Source organism: Notechis scutatus, chromosome 3, assembly GCF_049901735.1.
Source record: "Notechis scutatus isolate UNSWTSFEM ecotype Mainland chromosome 3, rNotScu1.2, whole genome shotgun sequence".
NCBI classification, from domain to species: domain Eukaryota; kingdom Metazoa; phylum Chordata; class Lepidosauria; order Squamata; family Elapidae; genus Notechis; species Notechis scutatus.
Window position 1 is genome coordinate 69,594,941 of NC_142011.1, and position 23,257 is coordinate 69,618,197.

Consider the following 23,257-nt stretch of genomic DNA (forward strand, 5'->3'; position numbering starts at 1 on the left):
ACATTATTCCAGAACTGAACAATTTTAATACCACTTTTCCCACATATTTTGAATTATAAATCACTCCATCAACTATGAGATATTTAGTGTCAGTAGTATCTTTATGTTGCTGACACCTATATGGTTTGAATTATTTCTACTATATTCTTAACTAAGTTTGAATACACTTTCCTTACAAACAGTTTGCTGTTAGGAAGATGGTGATGCTTATGGCATTCATTTGCTTCCAAGGGTTTTATTTGCATCAAAAGGAAGAAACACTTCAAGTTCTCTGAAGCAAATTTGTACAATTTATTCAGTAGATGAATGAGAAAATCGCTCACTTGGAATCCTATATAGTATATACAGCATGAACATTGAAAATCATTTGCAACATCTATTATGAAAGTCAAACTCTAAGATGCAATGAATGATTATGAGGTTTTACATTCTGATCTAATGCGGAAATTGCACTGACTTACAGGAAACGCGAACTCTGTCATGTTTCCTAAACAATTATATATGATTGCAGCTTGTATGGCCCTATGCTATTTTAGCTTAGTCAAACCAAGATTAAATGCATCATAGATCAGCACAGAATGTGATTGCTGCCACCCAAATAAAATTGGGTTTGAATAGTCATCCATGAAGTTCAGCAGGGAAGTAACTGCAAATTATTTTGTGTTTGTATGTATATGTCCATTATTTCATGTATGTGTTAACCAAGATCTAAAAGTATTGCTACGTCAGGATGATAACAATGACATGGACAAATGCTTGTGGAGCTCTTGCTGATATAAACCACATCCAGTCACTGAAGATGTCTATCTTGTGAATGGTTTTTCAAATTACCAGAAGCCTCATTGCTATGCTATGATTAGAGTTATAATGTTTCATCAAGTTGTTGCCACTCTTAGCAGTCTTTCTCAATGTTCATCTGTCATTAACTTGTTCTTCAGATTTTCCCAACTGTGCACTCGTTGTCATTTAACTAAGTCTATCTACCTTGCTGCTAGTCATCCTGGTCTTTCCACTTGTCCCACCACTGGAGGCTTTTCCAGAAAGAGAGATCTTCACCTAATGAGTCTGAAGTAGGATAATTTCAGCCTGGTCATTTGCACGTTGAATGAAAACTATAGGTAGAATGAAAACTATATAGTTCAACAATCCATTTGTTTCCTTTCTTGACTGTCCAGAATTTCTCAGGAAGTCTTCTCAAACACCAAACTTCAGAAGTGTCGATACAGGTAGATCTCACTTAATAACTGTTCTTTTTAGCGACCATTCAAAGTTAAGATGGCACTAAATAAGTAACTTTACAATCAGTCCTCAACTGACAGCATCCCAATAGTCAAATGATCAAGGCTACTTTACCACTTGATACTTTGCCACTTGAGAATTGTTGCAGCATCCTCTAGCAACATGATCAGCATTTGCATGTTTCACAGCCGGCTTCCAACAAGTAGTGGAGAAGTGGGCAGTAAAATCACATGTTGTGGTCAAATGATAGCTTGCTTAATGACTGCGAGTTAATCACTTAAAGTCTGCAGCAGAGGTGAGAGCATGAGTCTCGCTTAAGTACTGGATCATTTAGTCATTAGGTAAGAACTAATTGTATTCTTCCTATCTTGCATCTTCAAAATCGGTCGCTAAACTATGGTAGAAAATTCCAAAGTTTTATAGCTGCATTTTTCTGAGAAGGTATGATAAATATAATACATATTACATGATACATCAACTTTCATCAAAGCTATTAAGAAAAAATAAATGCATTATTGACTATTAAATTTATGTGCCACTCTTCTGGTCCAGAGACGACTCTGCGGGGCTTACAAGCACTAAATATGAATCAATATAATATATTGAGTGGGGTAAGTTTCGTCCATGGGTGAAACTAATATAGGGTTAGTTAGTTAGTTAGTTAGTTAGTTAGTTAGTTAGTTAGTCAGGACTCAATTCTCTCTCCTATTTAACATCAACATGAAGCCATTGGGTGAGGTGATCCAATTGTTTGGGGTAAGGTATCATCAATATGCTGATGATACCCAGCTTTATGTAGCAGCCTCCAGCTGCCTGAGTGATGCTGTGGATGTCCTGTCTCAGTGATTGAAGCTTGTAAGAGTCAAGTTGGGATTCAACGGGTTCAACTTAACCCAGGTAAAACAGAATGGTTTACTTGGGTATTTGGGCCATCTGATGATAAGGTTTTTCCATTAGTTCTAGATGGGATGGCACTGCCCAAGGTGGACTGTATGAAAGGTCCTTCTAGAGAAGCTGGTGGCAGCCGTGGCCCGGAGAATCTTTACACACCTGGGAGTGATGTGCCAGATGTGTCTGTTCCTTGACTGAGAGACTTGGCTCGCAGTCACTTGCCCTCGTGATCTCTCATCTGGACTGCTGCAATGTGTTATATATGCAACTGCCCTGGAAGAGCATTCAGAAGCTGCATGGGTTGTAAAGGGTGTGTTGGGCATTTAACACATGTAACATCACTGCTTCATTGAGCTGCATTGGTTGCTGGTGTGTTCCAGTACAACATAAATATATATGGCATCAAGTAAACCTGATAATAGGTATTACTATAGCCCACAGAGGGCTGTTTGGTAGGCTTTAGTAGTATATATTATCAGGTTTACTTGGTGCCATACATATTTATGTTGTACTATTTAATAGTTCTAATAGTATTTAATTGTCCTTATTTCTTAAGAGGTGTACTGACCAGAGTAACTGGTTGAGATGGGTGGCTACAGAAATAAAACAAATAAAATAGCACCCAGTCCTATGATCATTGCTCTGCTATTGTTTCAAAATGATACATGGTAGCAGAACAGCTTTTTAACAAATTAAATTCCCTAAAGAAGGGTGTATGCTCTGATTTTATTTTAATAAGCACGTTTCTTCAAATACATGCATTCTCTGTAGTGTAACATTATATGTTAATGATAGGTATCTGAGGGAACTGGCTTCCTCTATGTGAAGCAGCAGAGATCTCTTAAGTTAGACGAATATAATAAAATTTATATTCCAAGCATGGAAGGAAAGAGGCCAGTTGGATCCAGAGCAGTTTCTTTTTGCCCTGAGGGATCATCACTGGAAGGAGACACTGAATGTGTTTTATTATAAGAGACACTTTCAATGATATGGTGATATCAGTAGGAATCGAGCCTTTGTATATCATTGGATGGTGTGGAGCACAGTCACAGCCTCTATGACTATGTGAATGCAAATTGAGCAAATTGATTGGTTCACGGCTATAAGATTGCAACATTTTGCGGTTGCATGATTGAGCATTTGTGACCTTCCCTGCCAGCTTCTGACAAGGCAGAGTAAGTGAGGAAGCCAGCAGGAGGTCACAAATGGGAACTAGGTGAGATCTTTGCTTAACAACCTAGTGATCCACTTAATGACAGCAACTATATTTTCACAAGCAGCAAGGTCCCATGACATTACACTTTACGGCTATGTTGCCTAGTGACCGAGATCCTAGTCCCAATTACTGTTGGTAAGTGAAGAGTACTTATATATATCAAAGTATTATTCTAAATCCCAGGAAGCTACAGATGCCAAACTTAAAACCAGAAAGTAGCAACTATTCCAGAGTAAAAGCTGGAGGAGTGAAATGTTTAACTGAGCTTCTAAAGATAAGCTGAAAATTATATGTGTGTGTGGTGTGTGTGTGTGTGGTGTGTGTGTGTTTTCTTAAATTTTCGCAGGTCAGACGAACACAATACAGAAGCCTGATGATGGATCTTTGATTATTTGGGTTTTCTCCCACGTAAAATTGGAAGTATCTTGGCAATGTTTTGACGAAATCTCATTCGTCATCTACAAGCCTGAAGATGACAAATGAGATTTCGTCGAAACGTTGCCAAGATACTTCCAATTTTACACAGGAGAAAACCCGAATAACCAAAGATCCATATATATATATGGATTTTAAGTTTTCGTGGGTGTTTATATGCGTGGTATTCAGCTTTGTTCGGGTATTTTCCCACGTCCTTATAGTTGTGCTTTTAAAGTTGTAGCAACGTTTCGGCAGAATCTCATCTGCCATCATCAGGCTTCTGTATAGTGTTCATCTGTGAGTCAGACTTTCACAGCCGTTTCTGTTTTAAATTTGGTGCTAGCCTACTGCTGTGCCGGAATGGTTTTTTCTTCATCCTGATTGGTTGGGAGTCTTGGTCTGTGTTTATTGGTCTTTGAGTTTTCTGGGTTCTGCTTGATTGGTGTTTCTAATATCTTCTGTCTGTTTTGTAGCTTTTTTTTTGTCTTGATTGGCTGGCAACATTGTGTTTCCTGTATTGGAGGCTTTTAGTGCGGCTTGGCTCTGAGTAAACGGACGGCTATCATTTATTAGGAAGCTAGGTTTCATCTGGGTGCCTGGTTGGGGTGTGTTTGAGCTGGAGGTATCAGGGGGGATCTGTTTGTGCCCAGATGTTTGCCTGGCTTGTGGTGTGGAGATTTTTTTTGTTTGAGAGTACAGGCTTCCAGATAATTGACAGTCTGGTGGAATCATCTCTTCTATTCATGCTTTCAGGTCTTTTTTCAATCTCTATGGCTTTGCTGATAATTCTGTATCTGGGGTTTTCTATAGTGGCTAGGGTTTTGGTGCCATTGAAGTCAATGCTATGACCTGTGGCTTTCATGTGTTGGACTAGTGAGGAAGTGTGTTCCAGCTTTTTTACTGCATTTTTGTGTTCATCTAGGCAGGTGCTTATTCTTCTATTGGTCTGTCCAATGTATGTGGCAGGGCATGATGCACAGGGGACTTCATATATGCCTTGGTTTTCCAGGTCAATTTTATCTTTGGGGTTTCTTAGGATGGCTGCTATTTTTCTGTCTATTTTGAAGGCAGTCTTGATGTGATGCCTGTGTAGTATCTTATTGATTTTGTCTGTAGTACCTCTTATGTAGGGCAGGGCAGCTGTTCCATAGGTCTATTCATCTTCTAGGTCTCCATTATGTCTCAGTGTGTTTTTGTGGATCAAGCCAGTGATTTTGCTTTTGTAGAGGCTGTTGGCTGTCAGTACTTTAGTCAGGGTGCATAGTTCAGTCTTTATGTGTGTCTGCAACTTAGGTAGCAACACTGATAAACAATCAATTTCACATGCTGTTGTGCAAATGGAATAGACAACAGGTGGAAAGCATAGGCAGTTAGCAAGACATCCACAATAAAGGGTTAGGGTTAGTGGTTTTGCAGGTGGTGACCACAGACCACTTCTCAATTCCTGTGCTTTCTGGCTGATGGTTTTGGTCACTTTTGAATGCTGGCGGTGCTTTCACTCTAGTGGTAGCATGAGATGGAGTCTACAACCCACACAAGTGGCTCAGGTAGTGCAGCTCATCCAGGATGGCACATCAATGCGAGCTGTGGCAAGAAGGTTTGCTGTGTCTGTCAGCGTAGTGTCCAGAGCATGGAGGCGCTACCAGGAGACAGGCCAGTACATCAGGAGATGTGGAGGAGGCCGTAGGAGGGCAACAACCCAGCATCAGGACCGCTACCTCCGCCTTTGTGCAAGGAGGGACAGGAGGAGCACTGCCAGAGCCCTGCAAAATGACCTCCAGCAGGCCACAAATGTGCATGTGGCTGCTCAAACGGTCAGAAACAGACTCCATGAGGGTGGTATGAGGGCCCGACGTCCACAGGTGGGGGTTGTGCTTACAGCCCAACACCGTGCAGGACGTTTGGCATTTGCCAGAGAACACCAAGATAGGCAAATTCGCCACTGGCACCCTGTGCTCTTCACAGATGAAAGCAGGTTCACACTGAGCACATGTGACAGATGTGACAGGGTCTGGAGATGCAGTGGAGAACATTCTGCTGCCTGCAACATCCTCCAGCATGACCGGTTTGGCAGTGGGTCAGTAATCGTGTGGGGTGGCATTTTTTTAGCGGGCTCCACAGCCCTCCATGTGCTTGCCAGAAGTAGCCTGACTGCCATTAGGTACCGAGATGAGATCCTCAGACCCCTTGTGAGACCATATGCTGGTGCGGTTGGCCCTGGGTTTCTCCTAATGCAAGACAATGCTAGACCTCATGTGGCTGGAGTGTGTCAGCAGTTCCTGCAAGACGAAGGCATTGATGCTATGGACTGGCCCGCCCATTCCCCAGACCTGAATCCAATTGAGCACATCTGGGACATCATGTCTCGCTCCATCCACCAACGCCACATTGCACCACAGACTGTCCAGGAGTTGGGGGATGCTTTAGTCCAGGTGTGGGAGGAGATCCCTCAGGAGACCTTCCGCCACCTCATCAGGAAGATGCCCAGGCATTGTAGGGAGGTCATACAGGCATGTGGAGGCCACACACACTACTGAGCCTCATTTTGACTTGTTTTAAGGACATGACATCAAAGTTGGATCAGCCTATAGTGTTTTTTTCCACTTTAATTTTGAGTGTAACTCCACATCCAGACCTCCATGGGTTGCTAAATTTGATTTCCATTGATAATTTTTGTGTGATTTTGTTGTCAGCACGTTCAACTATGTAATGAACAAAGTATTTAATAAGAATATTTCATTCATTCAGATCTAGGATGTCTTATTTTTGTGTTCCCTTTATTTTTTTGAGCAGTGTACATGAAATGGATACGAATAAGAAAAAAAAAACATTAGGACAGGGATGGTAGGCACGTTTTGGTGCGCTTATGCATGCCCCCTGCAGACCTCTTAGGAAAGGGGTGAGGTCAATAGTAGACAGTCTAATGTTGAAGATTTTGGGGTTTGGGGAAGAAACCACAGAGTCAGGTAGAGTATTCCAGAGATTGACTACTCTGTTGCTAAAGTCGTATTTCCTGCAATCAAGTTTGGTGCAGTTTATCTTTAGCTTGTATCTATTTTGGGCTCTTGTATTGTTTTGATTGAAGCTGAAGTATTCATTGATAGGTAGGACATTGCAATATATAATTTTATGTACCATACTTAGATCAAACCGAAGGCGGCATCGTTCTAGGTTGTCTAGGTCTAAAATTTCAAGTCTGGTGGCATAAGGTGTTCTGCTACGAGTAGAGGAGTAGAGGGTTCTTCTCGTAAAATATTTCTGGACTTTCTCAATTGTATTAATATCAGGTATGTAATGCGGTTTCCAGACTGATGAGCTGTATTCAAGTATTGGTCTAGCAAATGTTTTATATGCTCTATTTAGTAGAGTGATATTACCGGAGAAAAAGCTACGCAGGATTAGGTTAACAACTCTTAATGCCTTTTTGGCTATGTAGTTACAGTGGGTTCTAGCACTTAGATCATTTGAGATGAGTACTCCAAGGTCCTTGACAAAGTTTTTGTCATCAACAAGGTCTTGACTATTCAGCTTGTACTTTATTTTTTGATTTTTTTGCCAATATATAAGATAGAGCATTTATTTGTTGAGATTCGAAGTTGCCATTTGTTTGACCATTCTGACACATAGTCAAGGTCTTTTTAAAGGGTAGCAGCATTGTCAGTGGTGTTGAATAGCTTTACATCATCAGTGAAAAGAACGCAGTTGCTCTTAATATAACCACAGAGGTCATTAATATAGAGTATGAAGAGAGTTGGTCCTAGAACACTGCCTTGGGAGACACCACTTTTGACAGGTACAGGATTTGATAGGACACTCCCAATTTTGACCATTTGTTCTTTGTTTGACAGGAATGCTTCTATCCAGTTATGCAGATATCCAGAGATACCATAAGACCTTAGTTTTAGGAGTAGTTTGTCGTGTACCACTGAATCAAAGGCTTTACAGAAGTCTATGTAAATTGCGTCAATTGCTTTGCCCTGATCAATATGTTTTTACAGTGCAAGAGTTGCAGATTACAGGACAGTTTCCTTCTGAAACCAAACTGCTTGTTAGACAGTAGGTTGTTTGTCTCTAAGTGGAGGATAATAGATTGGTTAATAATTGATTCCATGACTTTACAGGTGACGCAGCATAAAGAGATTGGTCTGTAATTTTCAACTAGGCTGGGGTCTCCCTTTTTGAAGATGGGAATGACTGTGGCTAGTGACCATAGATTTGGCAAGGAGCTGGTCCTGAAAGATTTTTCAAAGATTATGGTTAGAGGTTCAGCTATGGGAGTGGGTAGCTTTTTTTAACAAATAGGCACAAACTCTGTCCGATCCAATAGATAAAGATGGTTTTAGATTGCATAGTGCTTTTTCAACATTGTCTTCTGTAAAATCGATATGTATTAGATCATTGTAGTTGTCTGTGGTTCGACTAGGAAATATTGGGCATGATCCATTGCTGTTTACAAATACTGAGCCAAAGAATGTGTTAAAGAGGTTGGCTTTAATGGTGTCATCATTGTTTAGTGTGATAATTGGTACATTCAGTCTTTATCTGGTGGCATAAATGTTTATATCAGCTTTTAAAGTTGGCAACGTGACCAGATTTGTTTTTCTGCCAAAGGGATTTCTTTTTGGATTGGAGCTTCCTTATTAGTATGGGTAATTTTTTTTTCCTGGTTTTGGGAGTTGTTATTGGTACATATAGTTTGATGACTCTTTTGACTTCAAGTAAAAATATGTTGTAATGGTCTTCAACAGTATTGCATCCAGTGAATAGAATTTGCCAATCAAGAGATGAGAGTTCGTTGTCTATAAGATCATAATTGCCTTTTTTGAAGTTATAATTGGGGATCTTGTCGTTATGGTGATTTTTGTGAGGGCATGTGTTGAGACAAAAGTCAATCATGCTGTGATCATTGTTGGAAAAAGGTTCATTAATTTGTATTCCATAAATTGAATTCAAACTGTTACAGAAGATGAGATCGAGCAGTTGTTAAGTCTAGTATTATTGGTTACTAGTTGTTCCAGTCCTAGTGTGGTAACGGCATTGTACAGGGTTGTATGAATGGGTTCAGATGTACATTCATTTAGTGTCCAATTTATAAGAGGTAAGTTGAGGTCACCAAGAAAAATGAGAGGGTATGGGCAGGAGGCAGCCCATGTCAGTAGTGAAGTTAGCATGTTTGCATGAATTATATCATAGTCAGGGGCATGATAGCAAAGTAAGAAGTGGATTGAGATGTTTAAAGGACAGCTCACAGATGATAGTCTCGGGAAGAGCAAGCTCTTGTATAATTTGGATCTTTTTTAGATTTAGAGACTTTTTCTAGAATAAAATACAAGTTTATTATCCAGAATCTTTCCAAGGAGTGCTCAGAAAGCACAAAGTCCTCTAATCTGGGGGGGAATCATATATACATCTTATGCAGTGATTAAAACATTAAATGGTTATTTCTTCGTTTAATAAGTATTATGGACATCTCAAGGTTACATCTGGCTTCCCTTTAGCCAATTTGCTGATGGTGACCAGCAGCCCCTTCTGTAAACTTCTTCCACGGACCAAATTTGCATCCGTCACCAGGACAGCAATGTGAGAATTTTTTCTCCTGTAATTATCTTATTCCCAAGTGCTATTCAGATGAGATGCACTCCTTGACAGAAAAGTAAGCCCACCCTGGCTTTGACTGGCATCTCTGAGTATTTCCTGGGTTTCAGTTTCAATGTTTGAATGGGCTGACAAGATTGGTGTTCAACACAAGGGTGAAAGCAAAACCGATGCCGATTGGTTGAAAAAGCAGAAGAATGTTAAGATAGGGAACTGCCTCCCTTGAGGAAAGAAAAACTGGTTGCTTGGTTACCTTCTCTGTACACAAAGCCTGGCCTGCTTCATTCTCTGCTTCTCCATGCTTCCCACAAAGGCGATGCTTGTAGCAGTTCAGCTATGAAAAGCAAGGGATGAAGATATTTTTTGCCTACTCCTGCAAATATAATTATCTAATAGAAGTATAGAGGATTTTGTTTTCGGTGAGCCTCAGGCCTTGTTGGCAAGGTGTTTGCTGTTAAGCTCAAATTCATTTCAGTTCCACATGAAAAAGGAAAAATCCTCTAGTATTTTTTTCTTGCCACTTTTCCTCCAATTACCTATTCATTTTGCTGGCTCAAGTTGAATGCAAAATTGTCTTCTGGGTAAAACTACAAGAGAAGAATAGAGGCTCCTGAGAATAATGTTGCATTCAAGAGCTTTCTTACTATTGGAAAGAGAGTTTGTGGAGCTCAAGCAAGCAAATATATTTGTGAGTATAATTTATTCATTATCTAGCATGGGCATTATCTAGCCTGCTGCCTGTTCCTTGCATCTGAGATGGTGTACACTGTTACAAACAGAAAATAGGCAACTAAAACAACTCTTAACCATTGCAACTCCTTGTAGAAATAGGGTTTTCCTCCCCAAAGGCCCTATGGAACAGCATTATTTTAATGTCTTCTGTTTTGCTTATAAGAGTCAAGAAGACCATCAACACTGTATTAGAATAATAATCAAGTATATAACAGAGCTTCAGGATCTGCTGTCTACTATTCAATCAGTCTTCAAAGTTGGAGAGCATTTTTTTGGTTTTCCTTTTTAAGGGCCTCTTTTCCCCAGGAGTAGTTAGTTGGCAGTTACTCAGTGGTTACAAGCTAGCAGTTGGCGAGGGCAGAGCCAGACATGACTAAGATGCCATTCTCTGATATAATCTTCCTTCCTTCCTTCCTTCCTTCCTTCCTTCCTTCCTTCCTTCCTTCCTTCCTTCCTTCCTTCCTTCTCTCCCTCCCTCCCTCCCTCCCTTCCTCCCACCTTCCCTCCTTCCTCCCTCCTCTGATAGTTCCTTCACCTGTTCCCCTAAAGTTTAAACAAATCACTGTTCATGTGGTTTGGCTTTAAGGAGGAACTGTTGTTCATTTGAAATTAATTTTTAATTGAATGACCAATATGAAATGTTAACATGTCCCAACTTCCTAAGCATACTCCTCTCTATTGGGGGCATATAGTGACCACCAGTAGGTTTTCAGATTCAAATTAAGGTTTGGCTCTTGACCTAAATAAACCCTACATGTCTTGGAGATACTTTCAGGACTATCTTCTTCAGCTAGAGTCAATTCATCCTGTATTAACATTCTGGGAGAAATTCTTTTGGACTCCCGCTACCATTGACCTTAAGAAAGCTGAGACCATACAGAGATATTTTTCCATGAGCCCAGTATTCTAAACAGCCCTTCCAAAACGGGTTGTTTTTGGAATGCTGCCCAGCTTTATTACATTCCCAGAAGTAGGTTAAAATAGTCCTGTCCCAGGGGATTTTGTAGCTAGTTAGATAACACTTTTGGGATTTTTATATGTTGTCCTATTTCAGTTTAATTCTGTTTGAAAATAATATAAGTCTTCATTTATTTTGTACTACATAGCATTAGCATTAGCATTAATCGATATGAATCAATGCACAATCATTTATCTGGGACCAGAAAGAGGAGAAGAAGAAGAGATATCCATTAAGCATGAATTAGTCAATCAACAAGAAATGCAGCCTCTGACAAAATTGTTTTGGGCTTGAGTACTGGATAGAAATAGATCTGATTAGGAAATGGACAATGGAAGATCTTGTGAAACAGAAGACTGCTTAGAAAAATTGCAAGCGGAATCCATTGCAAACCTTAAGGAAGTTTCAAGGCTGGCAGAAAAGTTAGAAAGTTATATGAGACATTTGAAAACCACATTTGTATTATTGTTAGTGTCTACAGAGTTGTCATGAGTGGTTTTACTTTATATCACTGAAGCCAAACCCATTTGTTATCTTTTCTTTCTTTAGGGCATTTCTGTTATGCCTATGGAAGACAATTGGATGGAATGGATAGCTGAAATTGAAGGGCTGAAGGATACATTATGGGAAGGTGCTACTCTTTCCTAGAAATGTTATAATGTACAGTGGTATTGCACTCCTAACCAGCATGGATGAATTATTATTTACCATTTATAGAGCCTTTTGGTAAATGCCCTATAAAATATATTGATTGAAAAATCCAGGTCAGGCAGCTAGGGACTGCAAAACATTCTGAAAAAGCTTTTGAGAATTCCAAATTCTTCAAGAAATAAATTGTGGAAAAATCAGAAATGCAAATCCTGGAATCAGAGAGTGCAAAAAGCCCTAATTGAAGTTATAGAGTAGTGTACTTAAATAATAGAAATACTGAACTATCAAATATTGAAAGTGGAAGTAGCAAAGATAAAAATAAGAAGGCAGCCTTGTTGTTTTATGGAATTATGGGTACTGAAATGTATGCATCCTCTGTTTGCATTACAATAGATATATATAGATGAAAGGTTGTTTATGTAAGAATTTAATCTATGCCCTTTACTGTTAAAGAAAAGTCTATTCACTTCCAACAAATACACATTATTTTAGGCTGTATATAGATCTTTTTTTAATCAAGGATGACAATCTTAATTTCAAGAACCACCATTCTCTAATGTAGTGTTTCTCTACCTCAGGAATTCTACGGTAGAATTCTGGGAGTTGAAGTCCACAGATCTAAAAGTTGTTGAGATTGACAAACACTGTTGTAATGAGTGCATGCCATTTAGTAGACAGGTGAAGCAAGTGGTGAATGAAATCAGAGCCAAATGTAGGTGCCCAACTCTTACCTTTCACTTGCACACCATATTTTTTTATATCTTTTTCCCCTTACAAGATATGTTAAAGATAACTTTTTCTAGAAGTCCAAATGGATTGTTTCCAGAGGCTTTTGAGATTCACTTGAGAGTCATGTAAAATTAAGTCGAAGACCACTTGCAAGTTCATATTTACAGACTCCCTCCATCTGGCATACATATAATACATATATATTTATATATATTATACTAGGTGCTGAACTTCAACTGTCACTGAAATATTTTGAAGACTACAATGCCATGCCTCCAACCATCACATTCACCACTATTCCTTTCCATCCCAATGGTAAGGGTGTTATTAAGGACAGTGTCCTTCATATAGTAACTGATCAAAAGCAACTTGATGCTTCACGTAAGGATTGTTTTCCAGAGTAATATAACAGCTATATATAATCGTGCTTAGTAGTTTGTATATTGTTCTCATAATTTTGTTTTTGCCTGCTTTTGTGTAAATGCACCATATCAAATTAATACTGAATCAAACTTTTTATAATATAAAATATTGAGAATAAATAAATACATCAGCTAAATTTTAAGATTTTGTAAAACCTTTTTTTACAGAACAGGGGTGTCAAACTGGCAGCCTATGCGATACATCACAATACATCATGTGATACGATTGAGTTTGACACCCATGTTATAGAGACTAAAACTTATATAACTCTTTACAGCATGTGTATAGTAATATGCAGAGTTTAGCATATTAAGTAGGAAAAACCCCAATTTAAACAATAATCTTTTTGTCTTTTATTGAAGTTGATCCAGAATCTGGGAGACCTTGTGTGGATTTTCTAGATAACCTTAGCAAGTGGAACACTAACTTTACAATGACTAGTATTCTACTTACTATCCAGGTAAGAAAGAATGATACATTTTTTTTTCTTAATTTTCTTTTCTTTATGGGAGAAGTAGTCTTAATTTTTGTAATACTAGCAGCATAAGCACACAAAAGGCATTTGCACTAATTCAGTAAAATTGTTAGTTTTTTCCTTAAAAAGTTTTCAGTAGTCTTTTCATAATCTGCTTTTGAGGTTCCCCTCAGTTCTAGTTACAGTTTGTCAAACCAGTAGGACTGAGGAGGGAAAAAACATTCTTCCTTCATGGGCACATACTCTCTTTGCAATTCTTTAAATTCTAATTAAAGGAAAAAGAAGAGTCATGATGTAACTTTAGAGAGAGGTTAAAATATATTTGTACTTATAACTGCAATGAAAAATATTAGAAGCACCTTCTTTGCCCTTTTTTCTTTCTTACATTTTTTCCTTTGACTTTGATTTCTTCCTTTTTCTTTCCCTTCTCTTTTCTTTATTTATTACCTACAAATTTGTGCTGTTTTTATATACTCATTTTAAAAAGAGAAAGCACGGATATGTTCATAAAGTTAAGCTCATCTCAGGGAACATCTATCTCTACCATACATGTCAAAGGAAAGATATTTAATTAAATGTTGCACACTATTGTGCTTTTATTTTCACCATAAGTCCTCTTAGGGATAGTCTTCCTCAAAGAAAATATCTCTTTCCTCTGTTGATGAGAGAGCTACAGAAACATTTTGGGAATGTTTGTTAAGGCACAAGGTTCCCACATCCATAGCTTTGGATAGCGAGATGGGTGGCATATAAATGTAATAAATAAATAAAATTATAGCAGGATATCTCTAATACCATGTTTTCCTATCTTGAAGATTATATTTGTTGTTGCTCTGAAGGAGGTCCATCCAACAATGGGCACAGCTGTTTCAGCTTTTTTTCCCCTATCCTTTTCTTGAGTAATAAATATAGCACTACAGGGGATTGTCTTCTATTGTTAAAGACGTTCTTTAAATTGTTGCATAATTTTAACTCCTACCCTTCTAGGATCTGCTTTGGTATATGTTAGGAAAGGGGGAGTTTCCAACTTTCCTTGGTGAAATAATGAAGAACTACCATTACATTAAAAAAAACCTTAATTTTCTTTGAGCTGCTTTGAATCATAACTAAAAGGAAACGGATGGTTTCCTTCCCTCCTGGTACTCAAGAAATTATTACAAATATTTCCATCCTTCCTTCAGAAATGAATGTGTGGACTTTTAAAATATTTTTTTACATTAACCTCCTTCCAAAATAGTAAAGGAAATTTTCAGCAAGTCCAGTATTTTATTCTGAAGAAGAAATGCTGGTTTCTCCATGTTCCCCATGTGTTCATAATTTGTGTCTGCCATATAGCCAAGGTTAGCGTAGAGGGGGAAAGTATCAACCTTCTGTAAGTTTTCTATTCTATGAAGACACAAAGCAGGATTCATGCCTTCTAACTGCCATGGCTAACCCAACAAAGCCATTTATTGTAAATAGTGTTTAATTTCAGGTATTCTTCAACTTAACAAACTTTCATTTAGTGACCATTCGAAGTTACAACAGCACTGGAAAAAGTGCCTGATGAAAAGTTTTCACACACCTGACAACCGTTGCAGTATCCCATGGTCACGTGATCAAATTTTGAATGCTTGGCAACTGGCATGTATTTGTGACAATTGCACTGTTCCTGGCTCAGGCGATCACCCTCTGTAATCTCACCGCTGGCTTCCGACAAACAAAATCAATGGGGAAAGCAAGATTCACTTAACACCTGTGGCAAAAAAAGCCATAACTGGAGCAAAACTCACTGAAGAACTGCCTTGCTTAGCAATGGACATTTTGGCCCCTATTGTGGTCACAAGTCGAGGACTACCTTTAGCTGTAGTACTGTTTGTAATCAATAAAGCTTTGCAGATTGATGTGTGCATGTATTTTCGTGCAGGTTTTGTTGTCTAATCCTGTTCTGGACAATGCCGTGAACCTGGAGGCAGCTCAAATGCTGAGAAACAATTATCCCCTCTACAGAGAAAAAGTTGTGCAGTGTGTCACAAACAGCAAGCAACTCGAAGGTAATAAATGCTGGTGCTTTATGTTGTTAAAAATTATTTCTGCACAACAGGGAGTTTTAAAAGAAACTATTTGTATTGTATTTGTTAGGGATACACCCTAGCAGAATGTGCACGGCAGTCAGGCAGGCAGGCAAATATGTGAGATAAACGTTTTTGTAGCTTACACTCAGTAAAACAGATACACTGTGCTAGTTAAATAGTTTATTCCAGTAAGAGTTTTAGCATAGTCAAACAGTCCATATATCATTCACTAGTTCAGTCCATTCGGGGATTATTCAGTTGCAAAGTCCAGTGTCAAAAAAGAGGTTAGTAAACTTACAAATATCAGTCCAGTATTATATCTCCTCGCAGTAAAGAAGTTAAACCTCCTTTCTTCCTTCGACGTTCAAAAAACTCAGAAGCAGGGAACACGCAGTTAGCAAACCATCAATCCAGCATTGTCAGCAATCCAGCAGGTTCTCCTGCTCCCTCTTATGGCGGTTTTACAACCGCACCCAAAAATTACATGCTTTGTTGTTTAAAGTGACACACACTTCAACTTACTATCATAGTTTATATATATTATTTTACCCAAACTACGTTAGGTAACCTTGTTATTCCTAACAGTATTCTTGAAAAAACACTATTTATATACTGTCATAAATTTTAATTAGTATCATTGGCAATGTAACTTGAGCATGGGCTCTCTAAGCAAATCTCTCATCTCACAAAACATATTTGCCAGGGTACAATTGTTGTACTAACAACAAAGATAGAACCATATTTTTTTTGGTTTTCCAAAAATATATTTGCACTTTCAGCATTCTAACCTTTTTTTGAAGTCAAAGAGGAACATCTATAAAATGTTAGCTCAGTGGATGATTTCACATCACTATAAATTTCCAATCAGGTCATCTTGTTCCATCTATACAGTCTTCCATCTATACAAACCTTTCAGGCCTATATGGCTCAGGGTGTTTCCACCCATCACAGTTCTCCTCCTCAATGTCTCCAAAGCAGTTTGAGGCAGCCTGACAATCATTTTTGCATCTGCTGATGTCATTAACTGGGACACAGAGTACAGTAGGTCAATCAGTGGTGTTCTTCCAATAGATCAGAAGGAATCTGCAAAAAGAACACCTCACACTCTTTCCAGAGTCCTGTCTGTCTCCTCTGACAAAACATCTTGTCACTATATACAACACAGCGCATGAAACAAAATTGCCAGTCCCTATTTCCCTCCATATCCCCAGTCTACATTTGCAGTAAATGGTGTGTTTATATATTTTATATATGTTTTTTTTAAAGTAAAATTCACTATAATCTAAACTCAAAATAAGTAAAGGTGCTTGGCTGCAAAATTCTTTATTCTTACTATATTAAAACCCCAACTGAGAGCTGTGAATGCACCATCATCATCTGATTATGCTATCAGTTTTGCAGACCCCTTTATTGTTATATAGTGTCCTGATGCTGAACTTAAAAGGGAGAAGATGCACATTGCAGGCAGGTCTAGAACAACTCACCACGGCCAACTTGCGATGGCAAACTTGCCACAATCAATTCACCATGGCCAACTCCTTGCAGGATAATTTGCCATGGAACAAGAGTTATATTAATATTGAAGAAATGGTGGAATAGAATAATTAAAGAAAGGATACCAAAGGAGGGACAAAATGAAATGTGAGTGATAAAAAATAAAATATTTTTAAAATGATTTTAGCTAATTACATTGAATTGTTGAATTGTTCCATGGTGAGTTGGCCACGGTGAATTGGCTGTGGAGAGTTGTCCCATTCCGTTACAGGCTGCAGCAACTGGCATTTCTTCAAGCTATGCTAAATCAAGCCATTGTAGTGGCCAAAACTCAGAAGTAGAGCAAAGGAGTCTAATAAAAGTTTCTTCCAAAGGGATATTGGATCTCACACCAGAGCTTCACCATTGACAAAGGCATGCATACATACATATTTGTTATTGTTGCTCTTATTGTTATTATTATGATCACTCTGAGTCAATCCACTGCAAGATGAAATACTTCTCATTGACATCTACCACTCTGGTCCAGTAAAAGCAGGCAGCCAGTAGAAAGAGAGAAAAATGTGTACATATATACACATGTATGTGGGTAGTCCAAGACTTACGCTTAGCAATGGTTCAATCATAATCAAGTTATGATTACTTATGAGCCAATTCTTTTCATTACTGGTAATAAAACCACTCAAATCTTCTGATTGCAATTATATGAGGCTCAATTAAATATTTGTTATTTTAATGGCATAAAAGTATTGGATTGTAAAATATTCACAACAAACAGGCATTTTAAAAACTTCTTCTCTTGTCCAGCCATTGCCAAAGATTGGGATACGTCAGTCAAGTTTGTCCAAAAATCACCCGAACCAACCCCACACAGGTAATAACGTAGCATTAAGCTCATAAATGTTGTAATGCTATAAATTATTATTTGAACTCTTGAATAATTTATATTTGCTTTCAAAAGCAGTATTTCATCTGGAAGTAAAAAATTATATTACTGTTAGTACAAAGTCACAAACAGAACAAAAAAAACATACTCAATACAAGATCTTCTATTGCTCCAGAAAGATATCAGGCAATTCTGCTTGGAGAAACACTGTGTGGCATCACCAAAAAATTCGTCTCTCCTTCGTCTTGCCTGTTTAGCGTCATATGGAAAATAGACATGAAGCATTACATTTTATGAGGCCTACAAAGTCTGGGCATGAACTAGAAGAACATATTGGACTTCAAACTGTTTAGGCATGGAAATGGGCCAGCATCCAGTTTTGAGAATTGGCAAGATGTAATTTATATTACTGATCCCAAACAGTAACTTAGAGTTGGCCTTCCTAATAATCAAAGAAGCCTTCAAAAATACATTTTAACTTGAATAAGTCACATATTTACATACATGTAAATACATCTAACTATGGCAAACCATTTCGTTTAAAAGAAAGTCAGACACTAAAACATAGGTTGCAAGTTTAATTTTAAGGAGAACTATAAACATTTTAAATATTCATGTTCAATATTATTATCTACAGTTTCATTTGAAAAAGTAATAGGTAATATAATAGGAAACACATTTTAATATAAGTACTGTGATCATATTCAATTAACTTACCCCAATATTATATGCTTCTTTAAAGCTATATGTTATGCTAGTTTTTGAAATAGAACAGTTAAATATTAGTGATCCAATAAAGTATGTATTCTAATTTTCCAGAGTTATGTAATAACAAACCTGATATCTAACAACAGGAATGGTATCATTTCTATATAGCATTGTTATATAGTGTATGCCATAAAAATGTTGGCAATAATTATCAATATATCATCAAGTGTATCTGCAGTATTTTTATAAAATACTGTTATGTACATTTTCCAAAACTCTTCAAAAAAAGTTTAACCAAAAGAACTGGCTAATTAGGCATTCCTAACATTGTATTATATACCAATAACTTACAAGTTCCAACACAATATGAAAATGTTATAATTGACGTGGTGCTGTTTTTGCAGAGTATAGAACCACCTATTAATTTGTCTTCACAGTCAATTCCTGCTGACTTGCTGAATTATCCTCCCGCTTATAAACAAGCTGTAATTGATAACATATTCATCCATTTAGACTTCTGTTGCCAAATTGTTGATCTTCAGATATATTGAACTTTGATTCTCATAAGATCATAACCTGTACAACCTCTAGCCTTAACAAATTAGGATTAAGGAAGTTGTAATCTAGTGTATATGGAGATATAGTCGTTGAGAGATAACTTCTGTAGATTTTTTTTTTGTCACAGAAAAATTACTAGTAAAAGTAAAATGCTGATGCAGATCTTGAAGAACTAGACACATCTTGTCTTTGTTGTAGAATCTGTCCTACACTGATCATGTAATTTATTTATTAAATTTATATGTTGCCCATCTCACCATCAGGGTTAAATACAGGTAGTCCTCGTTTAACAATGGTAACTGGGATCAGCAACTTTCTTGCTAAGTGACCCAGTCATAAAGTGCATTGCCCTGTGACTGCTGATTCACAGTTGTGGCAGTTCCAGTTGTCATCACTAGATGAATACCATTCAGTTGCAGTGTCCTGCAGTTATGTTCTCAGTCACATTTACAATTTCCTTCTGGCTTCCCCAATGACTTTACTTGTCGGAAACTGGCAGTGAAGTTTGCAAATTGGTAATCATGTGACCAACCATGAGGACACTGCGATGTCAACATCTATGACAACCTGTTGTGAGTCCTTCATTCAGCACTACCAAAACTTTCAATGGTCAGCGAATGAGTAATAGATCAAGATGACTATCTGTATATGTCAGATAGTATATAGTCTGAGAAACCAAACATCTTTATGCTGGTGGCATTAGGAAAGTAAAAAAATGTGCCAATCAGTGTTGCTGTCAGTGGCCAACAAAGGGTTCATAGCAGAACAATTTCTCACAGTTTCGAAGAAAGGCAAAGTCCTTGATGAGCTGCTGCTGACATTGAACAGGACAGCAACAGCAAAAGATAGAGAAATTAATGCAAGGACTTCAAACAAAGCAAGAATAATGTGATGATTGTGCTCCAATTTCATACAATAGCATGCTTGACATTTTCTTCTTCAGAATCTTATTGATGTGTGTTGAAATCAGTAATGCACATAGAGGGAGGGAGCAATTACAAGCATAAGCCCAGTTCTCTTTGATTTCTTTATCAAATAGTTGGCTCCTTTAGTTTGTCATACCTAGTCCTGCAACTAGCAGATCTCTTTTACAAAATACATCCAGCATGAACTAAATAATGCCTGTAGATCTGAGCACCCCAAGGACCAATAGAACACCTTTTTAATCTTAAGAGGGCAAAGATTCCCAAGCCATGTTGATAGGGCTCCTACCGCAAAAGACTGAATGCTATTATAAAACCAAAAGGTGCTTCAACAAAGTTTTAGGGTTTTTTACATCTCAAAAACCTGGCATTTTAACAGGAGAGTATAAACTTTTTATGTTCATTGTAGTATGTTGGCTTTTCTTCCATTTATACTGAAATTGGAAGCAGTTTCACCCTTTAATCCTCTGTTCTTTCTTCTTGATGAAATGTTCTGCAGAAAAAAATATCTGCCCCATAACTATTTCCATACGCTAATTACAGATCATCCTTTCTTCCAAATGTATATTTTTAGAAAGACAAAAGCAATATCATATGAAGAATATTTTATAACATGGTTTAAAATTGCCACATCAAAACCTGCTGAAGAATTTAAACACCCAGGTAAGCTGATGTTTTGGTTTCTTTAAATTAAAAAGAGCAAGTCTGATTTTGCACCAGTCAAATGGATATTTCAGATGATGACACCCTGCCCCAGTATGGAGGCTGCAGTGCATAGGGACTTTCAGAAAGAAATCTTTTTTGTGTGGGGGGAAACCTTTAAAATTGTATTGCTCTGGTTGCTGCTGATAGAAGTATTGCTATATATATATTGGGACTTTGTGTGTGTTTTTCGTTATGGACAAATGCAGAATAGTGTTGTTTTAAAAAGAAGGCAGCATATTCCAGAGGTCTCAAATTCAAATAATCATGAATGTGACAAGGACTAGTTCAATAAACTGAGGAATGCAACACTGAAGCCTTTTCATATGCAGATATAAAAAGCTTTAGTGAGTCAAAATGATAAGAAAATGAAAAAGATTCCTGATATGCCATTACACATACATTTATTACATTAAAAATCCTTGTCGTGAAACACAGCTATTTGTGAAGGAGTGCTGTGAAACAGCATTTTTCTTTTTTCTTTCTTTTTTTCCTTCCTTTTGTCATTTCTAGGTCACTTTTTCTTCACTCTTTCTTGCATAGTCCCATCTTCCTTCCTTTGCTTAGCAGGGAAATCTTCCTTACTCACCTGCTTGCCATCCCAATGTGGGGTCCTTGGTGTTCTCTGAGTTTGGTGGTTTCTTACAGACATTTAATTACCTAGGTAACATCACCAGTGCTAGAAGAGAGTGGAAATTTGGTCTCTGTTTGTATACAAGTGGCTTGCTCTGTCAGTGTTGGCGGTTCTTTAGGCTGTTGTCCACCAATTCCCACTCCTTGGTTGGAAGAGAGGCTCATGATTGGGCAATCATGTCTGCTTCCTCCAGCCACCTACTCCTTCCCTGGCTACAGTAGGTCTTATCTCCAGGTGAAGAGAACAATCAGAAGCAGTGCTCTGCCCTGGATCTTGAGACCAGACAACTGTTTTCAGAAGGCAGCACTTCTCAGGACTACAAAACCCTTGGAGGACTAACTACGTAGTCCCACCCTGCAAGTCTACTCTTGTTGAAAGATTCACCAAGTTCGGCTGCTTCCCTCCGTGAAGTACTTCCCATGTTCTTCACAGGACTCTGTGTCTTAGATTTGCTGTGCAACACCCTAAGTCTCTACAAAATTTACTAGAAGTCATAGAAAGCATGGCACTAAGTTTGAGACTGCTATTCTAGAGAAAGTCTGAAAAATGACACAGACACATCTACATCACAGTAGCTAAACTCTACTTAAAGTGTCAAGAGAAAGCACCTGCCCTAACCACGCTTTCAAGGGGATGACTTTGTCTGTTTGCTTTTAATAAAAATAACAAAGAAAATCTTCTCGCAACTTTAAGTTTTGACTTTTCTGTATCACATTCTAGAATCAGAAAGGACTATTCCAGTCCTAATTAAAATGGAATGTGCTATTTTCAGAACATTGAATCATTAGATTTGACGCGTCCTAGGTGGTCTCTGCACAAACCTTATAATTACATTGTTTTAGATTAACTATATTTTCAGTAGTGTGTTAAAGACTTTATTATATAATGGGTATAATGGATGATGGATACGTGGAGCAAACATGCATTATACTTTGAGAGAGTTGCTATTCTGAACAGAGTTAAGTGAAATTTGCTTAATATAACTTGCCATAACATGAAGTTGGGCTGCATCTGATTTGTCAGAGTTGAACTCATCATTAAGTCACCCACATGGTCTCTGGATATGTATAGTTTTAATGCACAAGTAAAACTGCCTTCTTAGTCGGATTCAAGATCTTCCTTATTCCAAGCATGTGTTTTACCATTCAGCTATGACTCTTTCCCAAAGGCTTATACAAAGGGAATTAAAATGAGCAACACATACATTAAGTTGAACGATAACAGACTATTCTGATTATGTACATATAGGATTGTGAAACAATTTGGATTTTTTATAAATAGATATTAGAAGGACACGTTTTTAAACGATTTGCCGTATTTTTCAGACCATAAGATGCACTGGACCATAAGCCTAGGTTTAGAGCAGCAAAAGAAGGAAACAAATTTGTTTTGCCTCTGTGCATCCCATTTTTGGTCTCTCCAGCCCCCAAAAGCAGTCTGCAGGCCAAAAACAGACCATAAGATGCACTGGACCATAAGACTAGGTTTAGAGCAGCAAAAGAAGGAAACATATTTTTTTTTGCCTCCACACATCCCGTTTTTGCCCTCCCTGGCATCCAAATGTTTTTGTTCTGCAGAATGCTTCTGGACACCGGGAAGGGCAAAAACAGGATGCATAGAGAGTTTGGCCCATATTCACTCTATAAGATGCACATACATTTCCACCCACTTTTTGGGGGCGGAGTGCGTCTTATAGTCTGAAAAATATGGTAAGTTAATAAAATGCCTGTTGAATATTGGCCAGGTGACAATTGTGAAGACAAGGAATGTCTTCTAATTTCTTAGTAAAGTTTGTTGTGCTTTTGATGTCTACGTTTACTACAAAAAACACATTTACTACAAAGAACCACAATCCCTCTTAAGTGTGATTTAGAATATAATGTTGTTCCAATATATAAATAAAGTATCTATACTCATAAAGCTTTTCAGAATGAATTTCCATTGTACCATCAAGCTAGGCAAAAGGGGATAT

At 37.8% G+C, this 23,257-nt stretch overlaps 1 protein-coding gene across 2 annotated transcripts in view; it reads left to right on the top strand.

Moving 5' to 3' along the window:
* Nucleotides 1-9,609: 9,609 nt before the first annotated feature.
* The window catches only part of UBE2U (ubiquitin conjugating enzyme E2 U), a 28,507-nt gene continuing 14,859 nt past the window's right edge, over nt 9,610-23,257 (top strand). The window contains exons 1-7 of one of the 2 annotated variants that reach the window (XM_026665712.2): nt 9,610-10,046; nt 11,598-11,679; nt 12,651-12,743; nt 13,214-13,311; nt 15,233-15,359; nt 17,682-17,748; nt 20,524-20,612. In XM_026665712.2, coding sequence (XP_026521497.1) covers nt 9,978-10,046; nt 11,598-11,679; nt 12,651-12,743; nt 13,214-13,311; nt 15,233-15,359; nt 17,682-17,748; nt 20,524-20,612 — 625 coding nt within the window. In that variant the 5' untranslated portion in view covers nt 9,610-9,977. The remainder of the gene's footprint in view (nt 10,047-11,597; nt 11,680-12,650; nt 12,744-13,213; nt 13,312-15,232; nt 15,360-17,681; nt 17,749-20,523; nt 20,613-23,257) is intronic. The other variant, XM_087960407.1, reaches the window with a different exon arrangement.